A 26282-nucleotide genomic window follows, 5' to 3' on the forward strand; every position below is an offset into this window, starting at 1 on the left:
TGGGAAATGAATGTAAACTGTTTGCATTTTTATTTTTCTTCCCGGGTTATTTTTACCTTCTGAATCCAATTCTCCCTGTGCAACAAGAGAACTGTTTGGTTCTGCACATATATATTGTATCTAGGATATACTATGACATATTTAACACATATAGGACTGCTTGCCATGTAGGGGAGGGGGTGGAGGGAGAGAGGGGGGAAAATCGGAACAGAAGTGAGTGCAAGGGATAATGTTGTAAAAAATTACCTTGGCATGGATTCTGTCAATAAAAAATTATTATAATAATAATTAAAAAATAATAAATATGCAAGCATGTACATATATATGTATATGAATATGTGTATATATCTGTGTATGTGAATATATGCAAGCATACACATATGGAAATATATGATTATGTCTATACTCATAAAAATATAAATATAAATAAAAAAATAAAATAAATATAAATTAAAAAATATATAAAAAGAGATGTCGAAAAGTCTAGAAGTCATTTGCATTTATTTTGGAATGAGTACAATATAGGTATTCACATAATTTTACATTCATACTTCCATCACCTTCAAGCCTGAATTCCCTCTTGAACTTTTAGGACAATAACAGGAAAAGAAAGGCTACTGATTGACATAGTAATACATAAAGTTGCTCATCAATCTATTAATAATCAGTTATTAACCTTATTGGCAAATGGAGTGATACATGCAGATTAACAATAAATTTTTTAAAATGTCTTACCTGAAGGGAATATCCTTGATCACACTGAAAGGATACCACATCACCAACCATATATCTGTCTCCAATTTTTACGCCACTGCTTGGAGTCTGTGGTTCAGGACAAGAATCCAAGCCAATTGCTAGGGGAAATTAATTTCAAGTATTTCAGGATAGTGCTAGTTACTGTCAAGTGACCATACTTGAATTATTAGCACTAAGTATGAGTCCTTCATAAAATAAATTGTGAGGTTAGGTCATTTGGAATTTCACCTAAGAGGATTTCATACACACATATATACACACTCAGATACAGCTATATATGAATATATTGCACTATAACCTCAAATAAATTTCATTTATAACAAAGAAACAATAGATACAATGCAAATCTGTCTAGTAGCTAAAGTATATGAAACTTTTTTTTTTAAAAGGGGGTTTGACATGTATTTGGACTATACATAATCATGTGTTATATATTAACTCTAATGTTTACCTTTATAATCATAGAATTAAAATTTAATTTATAGAAATATTTACATATTTTCAACTTTATACAACTGTAGAGACATATTGGTAATATTTTGTCTTAAAACAGACTGCAATCAGAGAGGCTAGAAGTTATTTTCCTCTTGATGTCTGCAATTTTTCCTTATTTTTACATTCTGTGATAGAGGTCAAAGAATAGCTCAAAACACTGCTACTATTTCCAAAAAAGAAAAGTAAGGTTTTGGCAGGAGATTTCTTAACAAAGAAAAACAAAACACTGAATTAAAGGTTCTCATGAAAGATTTCCCTGCAGGAAATCATTTAAGGCATTAAAAACATTGCTTAATTTTAGCCAAAACAATTCTTTTTTAATCATGTAGATGCACGTTGACACACACTATTAAGAACTTTATATCCCAAGAAATCACATAAACATTTATTATTTGACTCAATTCTTTCTAATGGTACTTTTGGGAAGAAATCAAATGACTGTTTGAAACACATTAAGGGAAACTATTACCAGTTAAAAATGATGTGCTATATTTATCTATGAAAGCATTCTTCACATACTATATCCAGATTACTATAATAATGTGTTGAGTGTTGTATCCCTTAAATTGAATTCATTTAATCAAGTACTTAGCATCAGGATTTGAGATACTGTCATTCACTGTCAAAGTGCAAATAGTACAAAGCTGGACACTTGAAATTTTAAAAATCAAGTCATCATAGAAGATTAAACAATGTTCTAAATAATAAAAGGAAGATGCTTTAACTGTATTTACTTCAAATTTATGTAATCTATCTCAAAGATGTAAATTTTTCAAATTTTAGGAACTATAAGAAATATGGAAATGTCTACAGTGTATTTCACTGTATACATGATTTTGGAATTATTTAATAAGTCATTGTCACTCTTAAATTTTGGCAAAATAAAGAAAAAAAGATTTGGGAAGGATTCTGGAAAGACAGTGGAGTAGGGTGGTAAATTTCAAGCTGTCCAGATTTCCCCCACAAATGAACAAATTTATGCCTCAGGAGGAACATAGATAGATGAAAAATCAAGAAGATTTTAGGTAGAAAGAACAGGGATCCTCCTGATACAAAATGAGAAGATCTAAAGATCTGGGTGTTAAGTTGTGTGAAGTGAACAAAGTTATGGGATAGCTCTGCAGAAATATCAAGTGAGGACGTTTCAGGCTTGGTAGATGTGGCTGGAGCCTCAGCAAGAACCATCGCCAGAAGAAACCAACATTCAGTGAGTGGATGAGTGCAGAAGCAATGGGGCAGAGGTGCTGCTGACTCGGGGCACTTGGAGGAGGGTGGAGCTTTTGGTTTGGAGTTCCTGTCAGAGTGGAGAGCTAAAGGGAATAATATTGAGACATCATCATCCTAGCCCACAACTAGAGGGGCTTACACTAATACCTCTTATTAGAAAAAAAATCAGTAAAGAAGAAAGAATCCCACCATAGAAACATATTATGGGAACAGGGAAGACCAAGGATCATCTTCAGAGGAGAACATTTTAGTCTAAAAAGGTGCTATTCCAAAAAGTAAAGTGAAATGGGTCCTTACTCAGAGAGAATTTATAGAAATCAAAAAAGAATTTAAAAATCAAATGAGAGACATTGAAAAAAAATTAAAGCAAAAAAACTAAAAAAAAAAAATAAAACTAAAAAACAAGAAGCTTATAAAAAAGTTAACAAACTAGAAAAGGAGTTACACAGACTCAAAGATGAAAATAATTTGACAATTAGAATTGGGCAAGAGGAAGCCAGTAAAGTTATGTAAGATGAAGAAATAACAAAACAGATCATTAAAAATGAGAAAATAGAACAGAATGTGAAACATTTTATAAGAAAAATGACAGATTAAGGAGAAAGAACATAAGAATAATTGTACAACTAGAAAGTTGTGACGAAGAGGACTCTGTCACAATAATACCGGAAATAATCCAAGAAAATTTCCTAGAGTAATATATGAGAGGAAAATAGAAATAGAAAATATCCACTGATCACAAACTTAGAGACATTCTTTATGGAAAACACACAGGAATGTTATTGCCAAATTTCAACACTCCCAGGTCAAAGAGAAAATTTAAGAAAAAAATATTCAAATTCACTGGAGCTAAAATTAGAATTGTTTAAAAATTATCAGCATCTACAGTTAAAAAAAAAATATATATATATATATATATATATATATATATATATATATATATGAACTAGGCCTGGGCCCAAAAGCAGCAAACATATCTTTAATTTTGAATGGGAAAAAAACTGACATTCACTGAACTTGTAAATTTTCAGGACTTTCTATCAACCAAAACAAACTTAACAGAAAATTTAATGTATAAGAGTCAACATGAAAGATCAATTTTGAAAAAATTAACACTGGGCATTTTTGGGATGGGGAGGAAAGAGAAGGAAGCACAGAAAGATGATGAAGTAAAACCAGGAAGATGCTCAAGCTCTCCCAGTTTCCCTCCAAAACCACATAAAATCAAGCTGGAAAAACTTAAAGAAAAGTCAGTTTCTCTGGGATGAAGGAGGTATTTAATTCAAATCAGATTTAATTCAATCACTCTGGGAAAGTGAGTAAGAGGGTCTTGCCTAGAGTATATACCCAAAGAGACTTCTTGAAAATGCTCATAAAACACTTCAAAAGGCAAATAAGAGAGGGAGAAGAAAAAAAAATAGAAAGGAAAGGAGAAGTATACATGAGAGAGTCAACAGCTTGGAAAAAGGAAGGAAAAAAGTATCTGGAGAAAACAATTCCTTAAAAATCAGAATTAGCCAAATGGAAAAAGATATAAAAGGTAAATGAAGAAAACCACACACTAAAAACTAGAAGAGGGCAAGCTAATGACTCCGAGTCAAACAAACTAAAAATAATAAATAAATGGAAGAAAATGGAATATATCTCATTGGAAAAACAGCTGACCTTGAAAATAGATCCAGAAGAGATAATTTAAAAATTATTGGCCTATCTGAAGTACATGGCCAAAAACAGAGCCTGGATAACATTCTTCAAGAAATCATTAAGCATAATATTCTAGAAACAGAGAGGGAAATACTAAATGAAAGAATCTATTAATTATTTTCAGGAAAAAATCCAAAAAGGAAAATCCCATATCCAGAACTACAACCTTAAGGAAAAAATATTGCAACCTGTCAAACAAACAAACAAAAAAAAATCGAAATATCAAGGAGCAATAATCAGGATAACCCAGGATATGGCAGCTTCTACAAAAAAAAAAGAGTAGAGGGCCTGAAATGTCATAATATAGAAGGCAAGGGACCTGGGATTACATCCAAGAATTAACTATCTAGTGAAAATCAGGATCATCTTTCAGTGGAGGAGATGGAGTTTCAATGAAGAGACTTTCAATCATTTCTATTTTAAAAACCAGAATTAAACAGAAATTTTAATCTACAAACACAGGAAGCAAGAGAACCATAAAAAGGTAAACAGGAGTGTAGTGTTCTTGTTTGGTTTTCTGGTGTCTTGGAGCAGCATTACTTTCAGCAGGTTAATCACCACAAGAATAGCCAAGTGTTATAGTCCAAATGCTTTATTATCTCCTACACAATCTAGTTTCCTTGTCTGGGGCCCAGCTAGCTTTCTTGAGAGGCTTTCAGAAGTCTTGGTTTCAGTAGAAAAGTGAAGGAGGAGAGCCTGCCACCATGAGGCTAATGAAGATGAAAATGAATCTTTCTGAGTCTGAGGGTTTGAGCTCCCATCTCCAATCCTCTTGTCTTCTCTGTCTCTGTCTCTAGCTCTGGCTCCTAGCTTATATGCTCCCTTATAATTACATTATCATAGGTGTGAATCTTGTAGAACTATATTAAGTACTAAGTACATGTACTAAACTAGAGAACTATTATTCATCATGTTAAACTAGATAACCATTGTCTTTATCAATTCCACTGAGTTAGCACCTTGTAAGAATCCTTGTTTCAAATGCAAGAGTTCTGGCCCATAACACAGGGGAGAAAAAAAATATATATATATATATATATATATATATATATATATATATATATATATATATATATATATTTGAAGGTTATACTGTTTACATCCCTAGATAGGAAAATCATATCTCTAGCTCTTAAGAACTGTATCTGTTAGTAGGGTATATGGGGGGAGGGGGGAGGGCATCAATGGACTGAGGGTATGGTTGCAAATGAACTCTGATGTGATGACATCAGAGAAAAAGACATTAAGGAAAAAGACAAAAGGGGAGGTATAATGGGATAATTATTTCACATGAAAAGATGCAAAAGACTTATTACAATTGAGTAAAAGAAGGGAGGGGGATGAGCATTGTCTGAAACTTGATCTCATCAGTTTTAGTTCTAAGAAAGAATAACTTAATCATTCAGTTGGGTATAGAAATTTATCTAACTCTATGGATTAGTGGGAGGAGAAAGAGGAAAGAAAAGAGTGTGATAGGATAGAATTTGATTAATAATTTAATTTGATTACATCAAATTAAAAAGGTTTTGCACAAACAAAACAAACAGAAACAAGATTTTAAAAGGAAATACAAATCTGAGAAAAAAATCTTTACAGCCAGTATATCTGATAAAGGTCTTGATTCTAAAATATATAAAGTACTATGTCAAATTTATAAGGGTAAAGCCTTTCCCCAATAGATAAATGGTTAAAGGATATGAACAGACAATTTTCAGATGACAAAATTAAAGCCATCTATATCGTGAAAAAATATTCTAAATCCCTATTGGTTAGGGAAGTGTAACTTAAAACAACTCTGAAGTACTACCTCACACCTCTCAGATTGGCTAAGATGACAGGAAAAGATAATCATAAATGTTGTGGGTATATGGAAAAACTGGGACACTAATATACAATTGTTGGAGTTTTGAGTTGATCCACCCATTCAGGAGAAGAATTTGGAACTATCCCCAAAAGATATAAAACTTTGCATATCTTTTGCCCCAGCAGTGCCATCATTAGGTCTGTATATAAGAAATCGTAAAGGACAGAAAAGGACCCATATGCACAAAAATGTTTGTAGCAGCTCTTTTTGTGATGGCAAAGAATTGGAAAATGATTAGATGCCCTTCATTTGGGGAATGACTGAACAAGTTGTGCTATATGAAGGTAAAGGCATATCATTGCTTTATAAAAAGTGATGAACAAGCTGATTTTAGAAAGGCCTGAAAAGATTAATATGAATTGATGCTGAGTGAGAAAAGGAGAACCAAGAATGCATTGTACATAATAGCAAAAATGTGCAATCATCTACTATTAAAGGCTTGGTTCTTCTCAGTAGTTCAGTGATCCAAAGCATTCCCAATAGACTTTGGACAGAAAACGCCATCTACATCCAGAAAAAAATGTAATGATACTGAATGTAAATCAACACATGCTATGTTCACTTCTTTTTTTTTTTTTTTTTTTAATCTCTCCCATTAGTTTTAGGTCTAAGAAAGAATAACTTCATCTTTCAGTTGGGTATAGAAATTTATCTAACCCTATGTAGAAGTGGGAGGAGAAAAAGGAAAGAAAAGGATGGGACAGAATAGAATTTGATTAATTTAATTTGATTACATTTTTTTTCCCTTTTGCTCTGATTTTTCTCTACCAACATTTAATAAAGCAATGTGTATTAAAACTAAATACATTTTAAAAGAAGAAACTTAAAATTGAATAACCTATATAAATACAGACAATTTTTTTTTAAGATAAGAAAGTGTATATGATACGTTTAACATTCACATCAACAACAGGGTACTTAAAAAAAAAGTTTGGTAGAATCAATGTAAAAAATAGTAATCAGGTAATACATATGAGGTACAGAGGAATAATAGATATAGGTACTGGAGGCAGGGAGGATTGCTTGTTTTTCTGGAAACCTACTCACATCTGGAATGGGTTCAATAGGCAACAGTACACATAAATTATGAAGAATACATCACCCCCAAAATCTATAAAGAAATAAAGAGACTGTTATTGGTGGATGAAGAAGCAAAAGATTAGTGAAGAAAAAGGAAGATAGTTGGTTGGGGGGGGCGGATTAAGTAATAGCAAGGCAAGTTATGAAGCAGATGTAGGATTGCTAAATTCAATTGTGTTAATATCTAATAAGCTCTACCTTCTATGATTTTCCAAAGAAATTTGTAAATGTTCAACCAAGAATATTAGTGTCAATTGGTAACTAATTTTTTTTTTATTTTAATTTTAAGCTTAAATATTTAAGTCAATAAATTATTGCAGTCATCCTCGCAAGAGATCAAAATGATCTTCTAACTCAGTGGTCTCAAAACTTTTAAAATCACATAGCTCTATAAATTATTTTAATGGTAAATGATAACCCTTGCCCCCTACTATGTGTATGTTCCCAGATCTATTTTAGTATTTAAATACATACATTTACATACACATGCATTTATATCTCTCTGTATATACAGAAATATAGAATTAAAAACCTGAGTCAAAGTTAAAATAATCCTGACATGAATTGGAAGTTCCTATAAGCAAATGGATAGAGTAATAACATAATGAGATGTGTACTCTAAACAAATAACTTTGCAAACCATATAAAGGATAGACTGAAGAGGGGGAGATGCTTAAGATGAAAAATAAATTAGAAGGATATTACATTAGTCCAGGTAAAAGGCAACAAGGGCCTGAACTAGGCTGGTATTCAGGGGAATAAAGTGAAGGGAACATATATCAGAAGTATTGTAGAGAAAGAAATGAAAGTATTAGGTAACTAATTGCATATTTAGAGTCAGAGAAATCTGAGAATCATGCTAATATTGTGACTGGAAATATGGAAATGCCTTAGAAAGTAATAGGAAAGTATAGAAGAGGAGTGAGTGTTGAGGAAAAGAGAACATAATGGATTTGTGATGATGATAACTTATTCATCCTATGATATTCACTATTCCTTCTAAAGGCAAAAGATGAGGAGCATGTGGGGATCATACTCACAGGCCACTTCTAAGAGACATTTGCCACACCCAAGAGTATACATGTAAAGCACATATATGTCATAAATTCTTGGATGCTGGTGGGTTATAATCGTGCTGAATAAGCAAAACCTACCTCAGAATGAGAAAGTGGAAGTTTTCTTTTTCTTTTTTGTTTTTAATTTTTTTATTATAGCTTTTTATTTACAAGTTATATGCATGGGTAATTTTTCAGCATTGACAATTGCCAAAACTTTTGTTCCAATTTTTCCCCTCCTTCCCCACAATGTCAGGTTGACCAATACATGTTAAGTATGTTAAAGCATATATGTCCTAACAGTTATTTTGCTGTACAAAAGGAATTGGAGTTTGAAATAGTATACTATTAGCCTGTGAAGAAAATTAAAAATGCAGGCGGACAAAAATAGAGGGATTGGGAATTCTATATAATGGTTCATAGTCATCTCCCAGATATTTTCACAGTGAAGGACAGAAAACCAATGGATTCGTTTGCGATATTAAGGGTAGCTATTATGCTATTAGAGTTAAGACTTATAATTGGTCACAGCCTTGATACAGAACTTCACTTTGGATCTGAATCATTTAAATCACCTTCTGACTGTTTTTAGTGTTTCAAGTATCTCTTTACTACAATATACTCATCATTCATCTACCACAACTTGCCACAGTGCCTGTTACTTGACATAAAAATATATCTTCCACTTGATATGCCTTTTTACCAGCTTTCCTCCATGTATGGAATGTTCTCCTTTCTAACCTCTAGCTATTAGATTCCCTATATTTCTTTAAAACTAAGATCAATTCAGCCCATTGTGCTACTCCCTTCTATGCTAGTATCTTTTTTCCTTTGAATTTATGCTATCTCTGTTCTTCATATATCTTATACCTATATATCTATTAATATATTATCTCCTCTATTAGGTAGGGAGCTTCTTAAGAGTAACCCATCTATACCCAGAAGGGACTGTGGAAACTGAGTGTGGATAATAACATACATTTTCACTCTTTTTGTTGTTTCCTTGCATTTTGTTTTCTTTCTCATTTTTTCCCTTTTGATCTGATTTTTCTTGTGCAGCAAGATAATTGCATAAATATGTATGCATATATTGAATTTAACATATATTTTTTACCATTTTTAACATATATTGGATTACTTGTCATTTAGGAGAGAGGATGGGGAAAGGGGGAGAAAATTGGAACACAAAGTTTTGCAAGAGTCAATACTGAAAAATTATAAATGTGTATGTTGTGAAAATAAAAAGTTTTAATAAAAAATAATTGTATCTTGTTTTTGGTGCTGCTTGTCTGCTTGTCAGGTGCTGATTATTTGTCTATGCATCTATTCACCCATCTAACCATTCACATATCTACCCAACTACTTCCCCCATTCACCCATTCATCCATCCATCTATCCATCCACCCATCCATCCATAAATCCGTCCAATCATCCATCTGTCCTTCCACTCATTTATTCTAGCTTTTTGGTTTGTATTCCATTTAAAGGAAGTCTTGCATATATGCTTCTGCTCTTCTAAGCTTTTTCCCCCCAGAAGACATCAGTTTTACAATAAAATCTATTTGTAATATAATATAAAGAAGAGATAGATGAATACATTCTGACTCCCTATATATGGATATTATGCAACTACTAGAGTAAATATAGGAGATAAATAAACAAGTCATGACAAATGTGGGTACATCATTTGACTTTTGGCTTAGCAAATGAAATACATATATTTTGTAAAAGCAGTAAAAAGGAAATAGTGATTTAAGTACCTGAAATTTAAAGACTTCCATCCAATAGTTACTATAAAAAGAACTAAATTTATTACTTCTCTTATCCCATCAAGTGATTTAATACCAAATTAGAAGGCCTTCCTTATGAGGCCAAAATTCAGAATTGATCTTTTTCCTTCTTTTAAGGAATCCACAAGAAAAAGGGTCTCAAAATATCCTGGAAACAAATAGCAAGAGTCTTAGCTATGGCCATAAAATTCCATGAAAAATTTTAGTGTCTATGAGTTACAATTTTATAAAATAAAATTATTGGCAATCAAGAATGCTCTCTAACTTTCTAATGAGAATTGGATTGATTAATCCACTGTTGAAGCCAGAGACAAAGTTGACCCAGAAGCAAATTTTGATGTAAAATCAAATTGAATCTAGTCTGTTGTTAAATTTTTTTCTGCTAGTGTCCCAATCTGAAAAAAAATCCAACTCCTTAGTTTTCTACATTCTCAAAATTTATTTATAACCATCACATTATTTTTTTCCAGCTCTTCTCATACAAAAATAAATCTAGCATAGGAATGCTATTGATCAGTTATAATTGTAAGTTTGAAGTTATTCTACTCATATTTGTTCAAATTTTATTACAAACATCATTTTACTGAAATAATTTCCAAGATTTCCAGCAAAATTCATTCTTTAACATATTCAAAAGGAAAAAAAAAAAGCTTTATTACTGATAGGCTGTCAGGCTGATTTGAATTAAGAGAGAGAAACAAAGGTTAGTTGCTTCATATGAATGAATGACCCAGTAGATAAAAGATTACATAATATGTTAAATGTGAGTCACACTGATATAGAGTATTGATATTTTTAATGTTCCATTGTATATACAGTTTAAGAAAGGAGGAGTCACTGTGAATTAGAATGCTTACTCTAATAATTGCACTATATAATGAGAAATGTATATTAGTGGATGCTTCAAATTCAAGAACTACAATTAAATGTTTCATGCTTGTATCACTTGTAAATAGATATTTCAAATGGAATTTAAACATAAGTTTAAGCTGTTCAAGACGAGCAGATAAAAATGTCATAGTCCTTGAATATCCTAAGATTTTTATTAACCTAAAGAGAAAATGTTTAGATTTGTGATGTGTAGGGATGTATGCATGTGTTTTATTCTCTCTACTTGTTAATAATCTTGCTTTGTGCAAAAGCCTTTCTACATTAAGCTGATCCTAAAGAATAGATTATAAAGCCACTCATAAAATTGAGAAATTTATTTATAATTTAGGACCCTATACTCATTGTTTTAGAACTAAGAATTGTTTTAGAATAAGGTTCCTTCAATTCCTGAAGAACCAATTAAAAACTCAAAGGCTTTAAGACTCATAGCATCAGGGATCACGTGAGACTCTGTTAACTCCTGAATATCACTAAGTTTCATTCCTGACCATTCACATTATATTAGTTCCTAGAAAATATAATTCATATGATTCAAAAGTTCAATATAATGCAAAAAAAGATTCCAGTAGGCATGTGGAAAAAATACTTTTCTCCATGGGAAGAGTAGTTGAAAATAATAGTTGAAAACTGAAAAATCAGTTTGTTATTAAGCATTTATTAAACATTTACCATTTACAAAGCATAGTGCTGAGAGCTGGGAATACAGAGAAAAGCAAAAAAAAAAAAATTATATATATATATATATATATATATATATATAGTCACTGCCTTCAAAGAAGTCACAGTTTAACAGACAAAATAATATAATGTGACATATCAAGTTGTAATTTAGAAAGTAACTTCACATAAATGCTGTTCAGTATATGAAGGCAAAGTTCCTTTCTTTGTTCTACAAACTTCAAAAAGGTTAAGCTTAGAATTCATATTTAATAAAGGTTTATTTATTTATTGATAATATAAGAACACTAGGGTTTGGAAGAAAGAAATTACAAAAAGTTTCTAGAAAGACAGTATACTCAATAAAGATTCTATATGGGAAAAGGACTAAACAGAGACCAAAAATACTTAAGAATAAAATTTTGACAAGCTGAGCACCTACAAATTAATAAAACAAAGGGAAGACATATCTAATACAGCTGATATGATTACATGATGAATTCACCAACCTCATTTCATTTTTTCTCCTATTTTTAATTTTTAAAAGATGTACAGATTATGGAAGCTGGGAAATGTAGCTGAGGATCAATATACAGCAGTGGCACAAATTTATAAAAATAGTATCAAAAGAGCTTAAGCTCAGACTGAGTTGATGCTGGTGCTTTATTCTGAAGGAAAATGGACCTATGACTATTTAAATTAATGAAAAATATAAATTAAATATCAAAAAATAATTAGAAGGGGACAGCTATATGGTGCAGTGTATAGAGCATTTGCCCTGAATTCAGGAGGACCAGAGTTCAAATGTGGTCTCAGACACTTAACACTTCATAGCTGGGTAACCCTGGGCAAGTCACTTAACCCCAATTGCCTCAGGAAAACAAACAAAAAAATAATTACAAGGGACTCAATAAGTACAACTTATGTTTTATACATGGAAATGTAAATTGTAGCATCATTACTAATTGCACAGTTAGAAAGAAAGATTGGGGTAGAGCTGAATATGATGTAATTATAAAAAAAAAAAAAAAAAAGAAAACCTTGCAGGAAACACAGAGGGATTAGACAGGGGAGGAGAGTTGATAGTTCTGTAATTTTAATCTCACTGGGAATGAATTAAAAAAGGAACAATACATATTTAGAAACATGTCATTTAATTTGGGCAGGGGGGAACGTAAGAGAATAAGGAGATAAGGATGGAGGGAGAATATGGGAGGGATTTTTAGAGGGAACCCTACTCGAATCAGATCAGGATTAAAGAGAGAATAGCATACATTTTGAGAAGGGAATAAAAGTCTTTTAAACTTATTTTTTAGAAAGGGATGAATGAATAAGATAAAGTGGTGTGTAAATTAACAGGGATGGGATAAGATATGTAGGTTAACAGGAATGGGTTAGGTTATAGGAGAGGATAAGGGAGGGATCCTTTGGGAGGGAGGAGAGGTTAGATTAAGCATTAGGAGGACAAAGTATCAGGTAGAAATAAATCAGAGAAGTTAAGGGAGAGGAAACAAGAGATACCCACAAACTTAATAAAAAAGACCAATATTAGAATATTTTTGGTCAGAAAATTAATGATTTTTTTTATTTCAGATTGATTCAGGCAAAGTTTGAGCTAAGATAGATGTAAACAAAAGAGAAAAAATATTATGTTTTAGCTCTATTAATCAATATTCTTTTAGACTAGTTAAAATAACTAGACCATATTACGTTGGAATATTGCTCTGGTTTGGAAATGATGAGTTGGTGAATTTAGAAAACTATGGAAAGACTTGGATTTTTGAAAAAAGGTAATATCCACCTTCAGAACAAAAGGACAGACAAGCACAGTATAATCTTATATGAATGTATATTATTGTATATGTGTGTGATAATAAATATATGTGTATGTACATATATGTATGTATATATATATATATATATCATACACATGTGTATATAAATATATCCACACAATTTTAACCTTCCTTGGGGAGTAAGGGGAAAAGAATAAAGTAAAAAGTATATAGCAGGGAACAAAAGAAAATCTAAATGAAGCAAAGAAGAGATGGACAGCTCTGAACCCAATGTTTTTATATTTTGAATTATCTTTTGTGTTCTGTTGTGCATATGGCAATGGCTTATTTTTCATTTCCTATTTGTATTTAAGTTTCAATTAAACTAATTGATTAAAAACTATTTTAGGAGCAAGAGTAACAATGAGTAAGACTATTGTTTGGAAAAGAATAGGACAGTGATCATAGATAATTAAAAAGCATAATACAGGGGAAAGTGTATTGGGTTGAAAAGTAGAGGTCTGAATTTGACTCAGTCATTAACCTGTCTATAATTTTTAGCAAACCATTTAATCAAGTCTCAGTTTTCTCATTTGTAAAACAGGGCTTGTGTGATTAGATGACTTCTATGTTGTTTTTTTCCCCTAACATTAGATCTTTGACCCTTCTATTCAATACACATTTTGCTTCATCTTATATATCAAAGAAGATTTGACAAAGAGGACAAAAACAAACAAGCTACAAAGAGATAACAGAGTCATAACTCTGGACTTCAGATGGGAATATAGAATCCTTGAGGGGACTTCTGTATTTGAATAAATTTGCTTTCTTTACCAGAGAATCTCTCTCCATTGGTTGAAAGAATTAGATCATTTAAAAATTAAAGCTATGACTAAACCTGATATTAATAATTCTCTAACAAGAAATAATCATGGAATTCCTAATTTAAATACAAGTTATATTTTCCAACTTCCATTCATTGATTTAGAGCTAGAAGGAATGTTACAATTTATCAAGTCTATTGTCTTCATTTAACAAATGAGAGAAGTGAGGAACAGAAAAGTCAAATGAGTTGCTCAGTTACACAGCCAGTAAATATAGTGGGCAGTGTTTCAACCTTATTATTTGGATTACCAAGTCTAGTTCTGTACAGAAGTGTAAATGAGAAAATGACCTATGAAGGCAGAGAAAAATGTAAACTACTTCGAGTAAATGTAAATAGAAAAAAAAAAAAAACCCTCCAACAATCCTATAGGAAAAAATGCAGATAACTCTTTGTCATCATGCACTATGCTTTTGTTGTTCTGTTTCTATATAATGCCTGACCTGACTTCTGTGATGCAGAGATCCAAGATGTCATTTTGTCCTGGCTCATCCAGGATGACTTGGCCTCTTGTGAGTAAACTCCTTTAAACAGCCTAATCAATGTAATTATACCTAATAAAACTTATTACTAATCATAAGAAACTTTTTCAGTGGTATCAATATTCTCTTGGATGGTATGCTACTCTACAAATGGCATAATTAGGGTAGAGCAGATCTGTTCTCTTCCATTTAGTATGCTCAGCAAGATAGTCTGTCCCTTGCAAATCTCATGTCCTTCCAAGTACTCTAGACAACATGCTAATTAGCTTTCTAAGTAATTTGTGAAGAATTTGGAACTACAGTAAATATTGAGTTGAACAGCATCTGTGGAGTAATCTTAATTTAAGCATTATGCATAATAATGTTTCTTTTTTATATAGTTTTTTATTTACCAAATATATTCACGGGGAATTTTTCAGCATTGACAATTGCAAAACCTTTTGTTCCAATTTCCTCCCTTCTTCCCCCACTCCCTCCTCTAGATGGCAGGTAGACCAATATATGTTAAATATGTTAAAGTACATGTATAATAATGTTTCTTGGGAAAATGAGCTTTATATTTCAAGTCAATTTCCCATGTGCACTTATTTTCATGGGTGGATTAGACTAAATGGCCAAAGAGGACCCTTCCAGCTTTTAATTCTGTGATTCTCTGTCCTTTAGTAAAGTTATCCATTGATTAGTGGTGCAAAAGAGAATTCTATTTGTTGTAGTCAGGGAAAAGGTAAACTCTTAAAACTTTTGTGAATAGTAGAATGTGTGTTCCAAATTGCAGAATGGAATATATCATTTTATTATTCCAAGACTCTTTCAATCTTTCCATTTTTCTTATCTTTTGCTCTTCCATTTACATTACATTCTGTGATCCAGACTTACTGATCTATCACTCTTATATATACACAACAGTTCATTTCTCATCTCCATGCCTTTGCAAAGGCTATCTCTTATTAAAGGAATGTTGTTCCTCCTCATTTTACAATTTGGAATTCTTGGGTTTACTTCAAGATAGCTCAAAAAGCCCATCTTGAAGCCCTCCTTTTGAAACCTCTATTATATTTATCTTGTCTACACTAAGCATATTCTTCTAAATATTTATATTCTCTGCTTCATTAGAATGCAAACTTTTGAGAGAAGGCCACGAGATAGTCTTCACTTCTTAGTCCTATGCCTGTAAGACATTAAACACTTAATAAATCTTTGATTGAGTAAGGGATCAAAACACTGGAAATTGTATGTTCACAGAATGAAGGCAGCTTATGTATATACATAGATTCTATGGAACAAATCAACAACAAAACTTAATCTCATTTAGTCATCATTTCTTAACATTCATTTTTGCTCTAAATATTGCAGAGGAAGGAGTCCACAGAGAGCCAGTGTTTGAGATTTTTGATCATCCAAGGTTGAAAACTTTTTATGGGGTACAGTATAAAGGAGAGGTAAAAGTTTAAAGAAGAGGTTAAAAAAACACAAGAAAAAAGCAAAAATTATTTTGGAATAAGAATCAGAAAATTCAGGTGGCTGTCACAGTTCTCCTATGTAGCTCAACTATGTAGTGTATTTGTGTATGTGTGTGTGTGTGTGTGTGTGTGTGTGTGTATGTGTGTGTGTAGTACTAGGCAGCCATTCAACCTCATAAAATCATCTATATTTTTTTCATCTGAAAATTGGATTTAGTGGAGTTCAAAGTTTCTTCTGATTTATTATTCTTTTCTCTAATACTATTTTTTTGTAAACTCCCAGAGGAGATCAAAATTAGAAACAAAATATTTTTTTGCAGAATAGTAGAAATTGCAGAATTTATGTTTTATATGTACAAAGGTTCTTTGTTTGAAAGCCTATTGCTATTATAAACCAAAATGAAGGTAGCCAAATATTCATATGATCCAATGATTCAATGATACTACCAACTGAAAAGGTTAAAAAATAAGAGTGAGGGTTGTAGGACTGATAGCAAAAATTTTAGGACAGAAAAAAAAAAAACAAGAAATCAATGATTCAGTAGAATTGCTCTGACTTGATATTCAGTCATTACAATAAGCAAGTGATATTTGATTTGTTTTGAGATAGTAGAAAAGAACAAACTGTTATAAAATGACATAAAATTGGGTTACAACAAAATTTTAAATTGTAGATATTCTATAATTTCATAGCATTAAGGAGAAATAACTCATTTCAACATGTTTTAAGAGCCATTATTCCTATTTTTATGGAAGTTCTCTTGAGTTAATGGCATTATAAATGGCATACATTAAATACATAATTGGGTAAAGGTATTTCTAAAATTAATATTGCATGAAATTTTTCTTTGCATATGCATGAATGAGGTACTAGAAAATTTATATAAATGTGGCTGTGATTAATCTCAAAATAAGATACTGCTTTTCAGGAAGAATACTTAATTATGTAATTGGCCAAAAAGAAGAAACCTAGTTTGAAGGGAGACTAAAAGCAAATCCACTAATAACCACTATGTTATTTTTCAAGCAAAAGAACCATGATTTTTATCCATGTTTTGTTTAGCAAGACATTATACCCAAATGTACATGAAGTATGTTTATATGCAAGTTAAGGGAGAACACAACTACATAAGATTACAAAATCATGAATAATAAAATAACTGGATGCTTGATACTCTTCAGTGTGAAATTTTATTCACACTCAAGAATGAATCGCCCCAAAGGATGACCGCTACATTGATGTTCAAGATGCAGTTTGTAGGGGTATGGCTGTAAAATGAGCTCATATGAACAAATAGTAGACATAATCAGTTCTTTAAAAAGATATTTAGTTAGACTGAATAGTAAAATCAATAACTTCAAAACATTTCACCCATGAACCCAGAGTGTACTCTCCTACAAGCACAGCCAACATTCATAAGAAGAATCAGCTCAAATTTAGATTATTTAAAGTGGAAAAGAAAGAAAAATGCAAAAAAAAAAAAATGTGGCAAAGGCAATTTACAACTTCTAATATCCTCTTTTTATAATTTTCACAAAATTGTGCCATGAATATGGAATTTCTCTTTGACAGAGTACTCAGCTACTAGGCTGGATCTGCTTTCTCCTTAAATCCATAGTAGTCCCTGTTCTTCACTGCAAGAGGTCAAACTCTTTGAGAGTTCTTTATCTCTGCCTAGGGCATATCTTTCTACCCACTCATGGATGTGATATCTTCTAATGATTGAATTGATTTCCTTAAAAAATTACATGGCTTGTCGGAAGGTAATACTCCTCCTAGATAACAGATCATACTTCTCCTAGCTCCTGCAAAGGTTTTCTTCACTAGCAGCATTTCCCTTGTAAATTCTCTCACTCTTTAAAATTAAAAACCTGGCAATTTAGACAATTTCCTTAACTAACTAACTAGCATAATACTCTTCTTGACTCAGTAAGAGACTTCTTTTGACCCCATAGAGATATCTGTGGTGCAGGTTCAAAGTTTTAAAGTTATGAGAAGTCTGACCAAGTTATTATTACTTCAAAAGTACTTTGGAGAAAAGGCTAAATAAAACTATGATACAGCTACTTGAAGACATATTACCCTACTATGGTTGCATCTTTACAGTTAAATACTTCATTAATATTTTGTGTTTATATTCTGGAACTTCTGTGACTATATAACCTCAGATGAGGGAGAACTTTATTTTTATTATTTATTTTATTTTAATATTTTAGAGAATTTCACCTCTATTTTGGGACTCTTATTCTCTAGTGTCAAGAGCTGAAACTATAAGCTAGTATATAAAGATCTAAGAAGGTCCATTAAGAATACATGGATAAGTCTTTTTCTTATTTTGTATTTAGTTTTAAATGAAAATATGTAAAAATATGTGGTTTTGAAATTGTATTATTGTGCTGCATTGTATTGTAAAAGTTGTATACTTTTACATTAAGTATCATATTTTGGTATATTACAATTATATTTTTAATGGTATGCATCACTGTCCATTGTTATATCATTTGATTCTCATAGCAATGTAAACCAAAAACTATGTTTTCCGTCTTAAAAAAAGTAGAAATGTAAATTTAGAAAATTCATGTAACTTGATCAGTGTCTGACATCTTACAAATATCAGGTTATACCTGGTGATTGAAGTAATTTTCATATTGAAAGCCTCCTGTTTTTTTTTTTGTTTTTTTTTTTCTGCAATGGACGGGTTGTGTTAATAACATTAAAAGAAGTACGATAGAGACATCACTTGTTCAAAAAAAAATTAATAACAAAAAATGGTATGACTTCTTAAAAAAAAACTTTATCCATAACATGCAGTCAAAGTATTCCAGGTAATACTCAAGAAAAAGTTAAAAAAAAATGGAATTTTTACTCTATTTTGGGTCATAAACCTCTTTATCAGACTGGTGAAATGATAAACCATTCTAGTATCTTTGCTAAGAAGACCTCAAATTAGATCAGAGTCAGACAGAATTGAAAAACAACAACCTTTTCTCAATGATGTTTTTAGAGGCATAAATAAAATATATAGATTTTCAGAGAAATTAAATTATCTTGAAATAAGTTTTTTTTTTTCCTATCCTGATTCATTAGCTCCATAATTACTGCTCTAGAAATTAGCCAGTGCTTTGTTCATAGTTGGTACTTAACATATTTGCTGAATAAATTAGCTAAAAGGAAGAAATATGATCAAAGAAGACTCATGGATGAGGTGCTTTTTGAATTTTGCCTTGTGGGATGAGGAAAATTTTTATAAGTAGAGTTTAGAGAGGCAGCAAGGGGCAGGTAGGGAGTAGAATATCATATACTCTGTGATTTTATTTTCCAATGAAAGTTTTTAGAGGCAGTTAGGTGGAGTCTGGACAATCTTACTTCAAATCCTGCCACAGAAAATTACTGTGCCATCTTAGGAAATTCATATAACTTCTTTCAGCCTTAATTTTCTCATTTAAAAATGAATGTGATAATGACATTGACTTTACAGGGTAGATGTGATGATTAAAAAAGATGGACATATGTAAAGTGCTTTGAAAATCTTAAAGCACTATATAAATAATTGCTATTACTATTACAAATGAAGCACATAAATTCCAGACCAGAGGATTTGTACTTTAAAGAATAGGCAATGGGAACCTGGTTAATATATTATTTTTTTTTAAAGAAGAGAGTAAGAGGATCAAAATGCTATTTCATGAGTATTTAGCTGTAAATGGGTTGAAGTATGGAATGAAAATGAGAAGCAATTAGGAATCTATTACAAAAATCTACCTGCATTAGCATTGCTCATAATATTATCAACTAAAGTATAAAGGAACAGGATGGAACTCTTGTATAAGCCATATTATTTGCCAGCATTCATCTTTCAAAACTAGGATATAGATGAATCAATTCAAGGGCTGTCAATCTATCAATATTAACTATGCGATTACTGATTACCAAAAATATTTCTAAGGGAAATCAGAGAGAATCACAGTTGTCAAAAAGAGCCTTATTTAAATTTCTACCTCTAAGGAAAGATAGCTTATCTATTTTTTTTAAATATAAAAAGATATTCCTACATTAGAGTGGAAATCAATTCAGATTAGATCAAAATAATGTAAACTACTCATATTTTAAATGTTTCTTAAGTTGTGGAGAGTATTAATGGCATTTCTTGCTGGTATAGTGAAGATGATTTTGAGGTTATTTCCTTGCTATTTCCTCTTCATGCTTCTGAATATAATAATTCACTTAGATCTTAGAAGTATTAGATTCATAATTCTATAATTTGAAAAAATCAGGGATTTTATCTCTGTCTGTCTGTCTATCAATCTATCTATCATCTATCTATATCTCTCTATATTTTTGTGAGGGATAAATATGAAGTTAAGAAATTACTTTTCAAAAGGTTACCTGTGATTTAGAGTAGATCAAGAATGATATTCCTTTGACTAAAAATGCAGGGTTCTTTCCTCTGTACAATATTATATATTCTTTGATTATACCTCTAACTGTTTTGCTGTTGTCTCATACGCTTCCTTCTTTCTAAAAAAAATATAGCTTTTATCATGAATGATTCTCTTAAGCCTTCTTCTCTTTTGTATTTTCTCTTTGGAAAGCATTTAGATTCTGATGAACAAAATAATAAACCACATACCTAAAGGAGGAAGCTATCTTTGCATTGGATAGAGTGCTCAGCCTGGTGTCAGGAAAATCAATTCAGAGCAGAGCTTCAACCTGTATTAACTGAATTACTCTAAGGAAGTCAAATCACCTCTGTTTGCTTCAGTTTCCTCAACTTTAAAAAGGTTGATAATAATAGCATCTATCTAACAGGAATTGTTGTGAAAATCAAATGAAATAATATTAAGAGAAATAAAAAAGCTTAACACTGGGTCTGGCAAATAGTAGGCATTATATAAATATATATTCCCTAAACCCTTTCCCTACAGAGGTCCTCAAATTTTTTAAATAGGGGTTTAGTTCACTGACCCTTAGACTGTTGGAGGGCCAGACTATAGTAAAAACAAAAATTTTGTTTTGTGGGCCTTTAAATAAAGAAACTTCATAGCCCTGGGTGAGGGGGATAATCGTCCTCAGATGCCGTATCTGGCCCAAGGGTCTTAGTTTGAGGACCCCTGCCTGCCTAAAACAATGATGAGGAAGCATTTCACTCATCTCTTATTAAAGAGATGATGAATTAAAAATGTAGTAGCATACACACACACACACACACACACACACACCTATTTTAAATATGGCTGTCTTGCTATACTCTACATCTGTGTATTATTGATAGCTTTATTATTCAATTTTTATTTGATTTTCTTAGGCTAATAGCCAAAATGATAAATTAATGTTTTGAAATTTTATATAATGCTATGGTTTTCACCACTCTATAAGATGAGCCTTCTGATGCTATTGTCAATATTACCATTACTACATTTCTCTGAGCCTCTCTTTCCTTATTTGTAAAATCAAATTAAAAGTGGTAACTGGGCAACTCAGTGAATTGGGTTCTGTTCCTGGAGTCAAGAAAGTTCAGCTTTCTGAGTTCAAATTCAAAGTCAAATTTTTGCTACCTATGTGGTATCACTTAATCTTTTTTACCTCCATTTTCTCATCTGTAAATTAATCTGGTGAAGGAAATGATAAACCATTCTAGTATCTTTGCTAAGAAGACCTCAAATTAGATCAGAAAGAGTCAGACAGAATTGAAAAACAACAATAAAAATACCTATCAGGTAAAGTTTAAAAAAATGCATGCAAACACTTTGCAAAATTTAAAGTACCAAAGAAATAAAAACTATTATTTTAGATTATTATTTTATCAAAGGTACTATGATGTCACAAAGAGTTGATCTCAAAATCAGGCAGAACATGCTTTCAAATCAGTTTTTGTTTCTGTGTCTCTGAGGCAAGTCAATAGTCAAGAATCAGATCAGAGATATCAAATAAATATTGGTTACAAGTCACACATCCTAGTTCCATGAAACTAGATTAAATCATGAGGAATATTTAACAAAATTAATAAAAATACATCAAGACACAGATAATATTACATTTAAATTAATATATAGATGGTAGAGATAGTTATAAGGGATTTTTGTTATTCTGTAACTTTTCAGTTGTGCCCTCCTCTTCATGACTTCATTTGGGATTTTCTTGGTAGAGTTACTACATGATTTGCCAATTTCTTTCCAGCTCAGTTTACAGATGAAAAAACTGAGGTAAGCATGTTTAAATAATTTGCCCAAGGTTACATAGCTATTATAATGGAGCTAATTTCCATTTGAGTTTGATAACTCTGATTTAGGCAACTCTCTAATTTTAAAAGAAGATATCAACCTGTACTGATGGAGTTCCTTCATCTAAACATTCTCTTTAACAATGAAACCACTGAAACACTAAAACCTGTCCCTATCCTCCTATTCTTTTATTAGGTTTCAGTGTTCACTAAATTGTAATTTCATAGCTGTTTCTACACTGTTTCAAAGAATCTTATTGTTTCAAAATTTGGCAAAAGATGTCCTTTTCATAGAAAAAGAAGATTATTTGTATGAAAAAATTAAATCCATTTAACATATGTAGAAGGTAGTATCTTCTCCAGAATTTCTGAAAATAATATATTCACTGAGGCAAAGTTCAAGGAGTTAGTTTCTCTGCTTGTACTACATACAGTTTTTCAAACCACAAGCATTATTTGATACATTGAACACTAGATTCATCCCACATGTATTAGAAAAAACAATCATAAGTATACTGTCCGTTCTGTTATTAGAATAAGAGTAAACAATCCTATAGTGGCTTGTTTTATTATTTTTCCACTAAGCTCTAGAATAGAGATTACTTTGAATTTAATTTAAACTATATTTGTTTACTAGTCTTTGAAGTTTCTGATTCAACTTATTCACTCTCTCACTTGGAGAAGTAGTGGAGACATAATACATTGGTGCTTCTCTTGACAAATAGATGGTTTGGAGTCATGAAAAATATTTCTGACAATACTTTTCTTATTAATTTTAAGAGAAGCAAAGCAACCTTGGCATTCATGTAATGTAAATCAATGAAATTATTTGTATGAACCCCTACAATATAAATCATTTCCCCTTTTCTCCTTTTTTCCCCTGCAGAGTATGGTTTCAATAAGGAAGGTTTGAGTTCAAATATAGTCTCAGATATTATCTATGAACCCTTAGTCAAGTCACTGGAACTCAATCTCAGTTTTGTTGCCTTAAAATAGGGCTAATAACATTTGTTTTAAGTGAGGATCAAATGAGATCATGTATATAAAATGCTTCGCAAACCTTAAAGCTTTTTTTTAACAAATAATTTCTCTGATACTTTTCTATTTTCCTTAAAATAGTCAGTTCCTTAAAAAAACAAACAAACAAACAAAAGACCCAAGCAAACTTAACTTTTCCAACCTTCTTTCTCTATCTAAATAGATTTGATGGTGTATCACTGGTCTCATACAGTCTCAAAAGTAGAGTAAGTTTAATAAGGATTCTTTCCATATCTCTGAATTTAATTTGATTTCCGGAGCACATTTAATGATACAACAATTGACTAATGTAGATGAAATTATTCCCATTGCAGATATTTAAATTATGTAAATACTGATCTTGTTAACTTACACTGAGAAAAAAAAAATAATTCCTTTATAGATTGAAATTCTTTGTAATTTAAATCAACCTAACAAAATACTCTCTCTATTTTAATATTGACATTACTTCAGCAACTTAAGAGAAAGAAACTCATATTTGCTGCAGAATTTGCTTTGACAACTTAAGTGGAGTCCATCTATTCAATATTTCAAATACTGTTGAAGTAAGTAATTGAATGTTGTTCTAAACACATTTAAACCAAGTAGGCTCTCAGAACTAAAATGAATTCTATGTTTGAAGAGGACATATTATGTTCTGAATAGCTTACCTTTGTGGCTTTATATCACAATCAGTGATATTATCCCATTATAAAAGGAACCTGGGGAAGAATTTCCTTGAAGCAAAAGTACCCTTTCACAAATGTGCATTTCACACTATTGTGAAATCAATAATAACAAATATGAGATGTCTACCAATTATCAAGAGAGTTGAAGGACCTATTGGATGCAATTTTGCTCACTTTGAGTCATTTTATTTTTCAGCTAGATATGACATTTTAGATCCTTTAGTACAGAATCTTTTTTACATAGATAAGAAAACTGAAGCTCACAGAGGTTGTGACTTAGCTAAAATTTCACAAAAAGTAAGAAAAAGATATATAAAAACCTAGTTTCCTGATTTTTCATCCAATTTTTTTTTGTTTTATTGTGTTGTTTGTGGTATTATTGATCCACTGTGCTCATGACTCATGGGATCTTCCTAAATTCCTAATTCTAGACGTGCTTACTTTATATACCAAATATTTTTCTGGCAATAAGTTCTTTATAAAGAGTTAATTGTCCTTTAAGTAGATAAATGAAAACAATTTTTGGCCATAGACCCTAATGTTAAGAAAAGGAATTTGGCATATTGGATAGAGAGATGGTGCCAGTCTACATTAGAAAGGGCATTCCTTACAATATTGATGTCAAACTTTAATAAAAAAATGCCACTAAACCACATATAAAGATCCCTGTCATTTATATATTGAGTTTTTTTAAAAAAAAACACATATTAATATTACCTGTGCTTTATTATATTTTTATTTATTTTGCTACTTCCCAGTAAGTTTTAGACCACACTTGGTAGTGTTATGGGATATATGTCCTGTGGAACATGTGTTTGACATCTCTGTCCTATACCATTAAAATCACAAGTTTATTCATTTCCTCATCTATGTTTTTAGTCTATGAATCTACAGTGATACATCTAGGTATTATCTTAATGTCTTACACAGTTATTTTGTTATTACTATTTTTGTTGCTGTGAGATTGGATTTGGTTGGATCACATGTATTATGCTATATGACCATATGCAGCATACTAAGAAAAATGAATTGATTGGATACGTGATAATAGGGGCAGAAACCCTATTTTCACTGTACAGTTAAATCAATGAAGGGGTGGCCCACATTGAGTAACAAAAGTAATACTAAAACTGTTCTTAATTCTGAAAGTCTTCTGTCAGGAAGAGCATAGGAAGAGACAAAATCTTTAAGAATATACTAAAAACTTATTCTCATGGTCTGGAGATGAAAATAACTAATGTCAATATAAAGCAGTAGCTGGAAGATGAAATAAAATTATTGCAATAATCTGATTAGAGGATTGTTGTTTGAACAAAGTCAACCATGAATAAAGAGGACAAGGTATCAGTCAGTATAATTGTAGGCCCCAATACAGAGCAAGGGTAGGCTCTGAACTGTTTATAAAGGTATAAAATAAAATTGTGATAAATTATATATTGTTATATTCTCCAATCACCTGTCCCTTTATAGTTAGTACAATAAGTTATTAGTATTGAATAAAAGCAACAATGGCAAAATGGCAAGAATTAAGATTAGGATCACTGAAAAACTGTCCCTTAGATCAAAGAAGTATTACAGTTATTTGCCAAATTATATCACATATTAACTTAAAAATTATGCCCTGAGATGATGTGTTAATTAAGTGGAAACAAGAAGCTTCTGGTCTTATGATCTCATATAAGATTCAAACATCCTCAGTGTTCTGTATTGGTGCAGCAATACACCAGATTGTCCTGATAATTTTGAGATGATGTAAATATGTTAATGGTTTAATCCCAAAGTGGCACATATAACAGTTAGTCTCTTCCCCATCAAAATCCAGGCTTTATTGCAGGTGCAAAAATCTTAAGAATTAGAGCTGTCCAAAAAGTGAAATTGTTTGCTTCGGGTGGTGGTATATTCCCCCAATTTGGAAATCTTCAAGCCAACTCTGGATGACCACTTGTTGGGTTATGTATTATAGAAATGTCTTTTGTGTGTGGTTGAATTACATAGTCACAAAGGTCCCTCCCAATTCTCACATTCTGTGACTTGTAAAATTTGGAACTGAAATAACTTACTCATTTTCTATGTTCTATGAGAGAAAACTCAATCTATTCTTCTGAGAGGAAGATTTTCCATATTATACTTAAGTATATATGCTTAAATCTGTAATATTTGATTACTCCTTTCATTTGTGAAAATCATAACCCTTTCATGAATTATCTTCCTAAGCAATTCTAATCTTTGTCTTCCT

At 31.4% G+C, this 26282-nt stretch overlaps 1 protein-coding gene across 2 annotated transcripts in view; it reads right to left on the reverse strand.

Moving 5' to 3' along the window:
• Positions 1-26282, reverse strand: part of CSMD3 (CUB and Sushi multiple domains 3) — a 1575929-nt gene that overhangs the window by 166175 nt on the left and 1383472 nt on the right. For both annotated transcript variants that reach the window (XM_031954893.1, XM_031954946.1), the window contains one exon: positions 736-854. In XM_031954893.1, the coding sequence (XP_031810753.1) occupies positions 736-854 (119 nt within the window). The remainder of the gene's footprint in view (positions 1-735; positions 855-26282) is intronic.

The sequence above is a fragment of the Sarcophilus harrisii genome, chromosome 1 (genome assembly GCF_902635505.1).
Source record: "Sarcophilus harrisii chromosome 1, mSarHar1.11, whole genome shotgun sequence".
In the NCBI taxonomy this organism is placed as follows: Eukaryota; Metazoa; Chordata; class Mammalia; order Dasyuromorphia; family Dasyuridae; genus Sarcophilus; species Sarcophilus harrisii.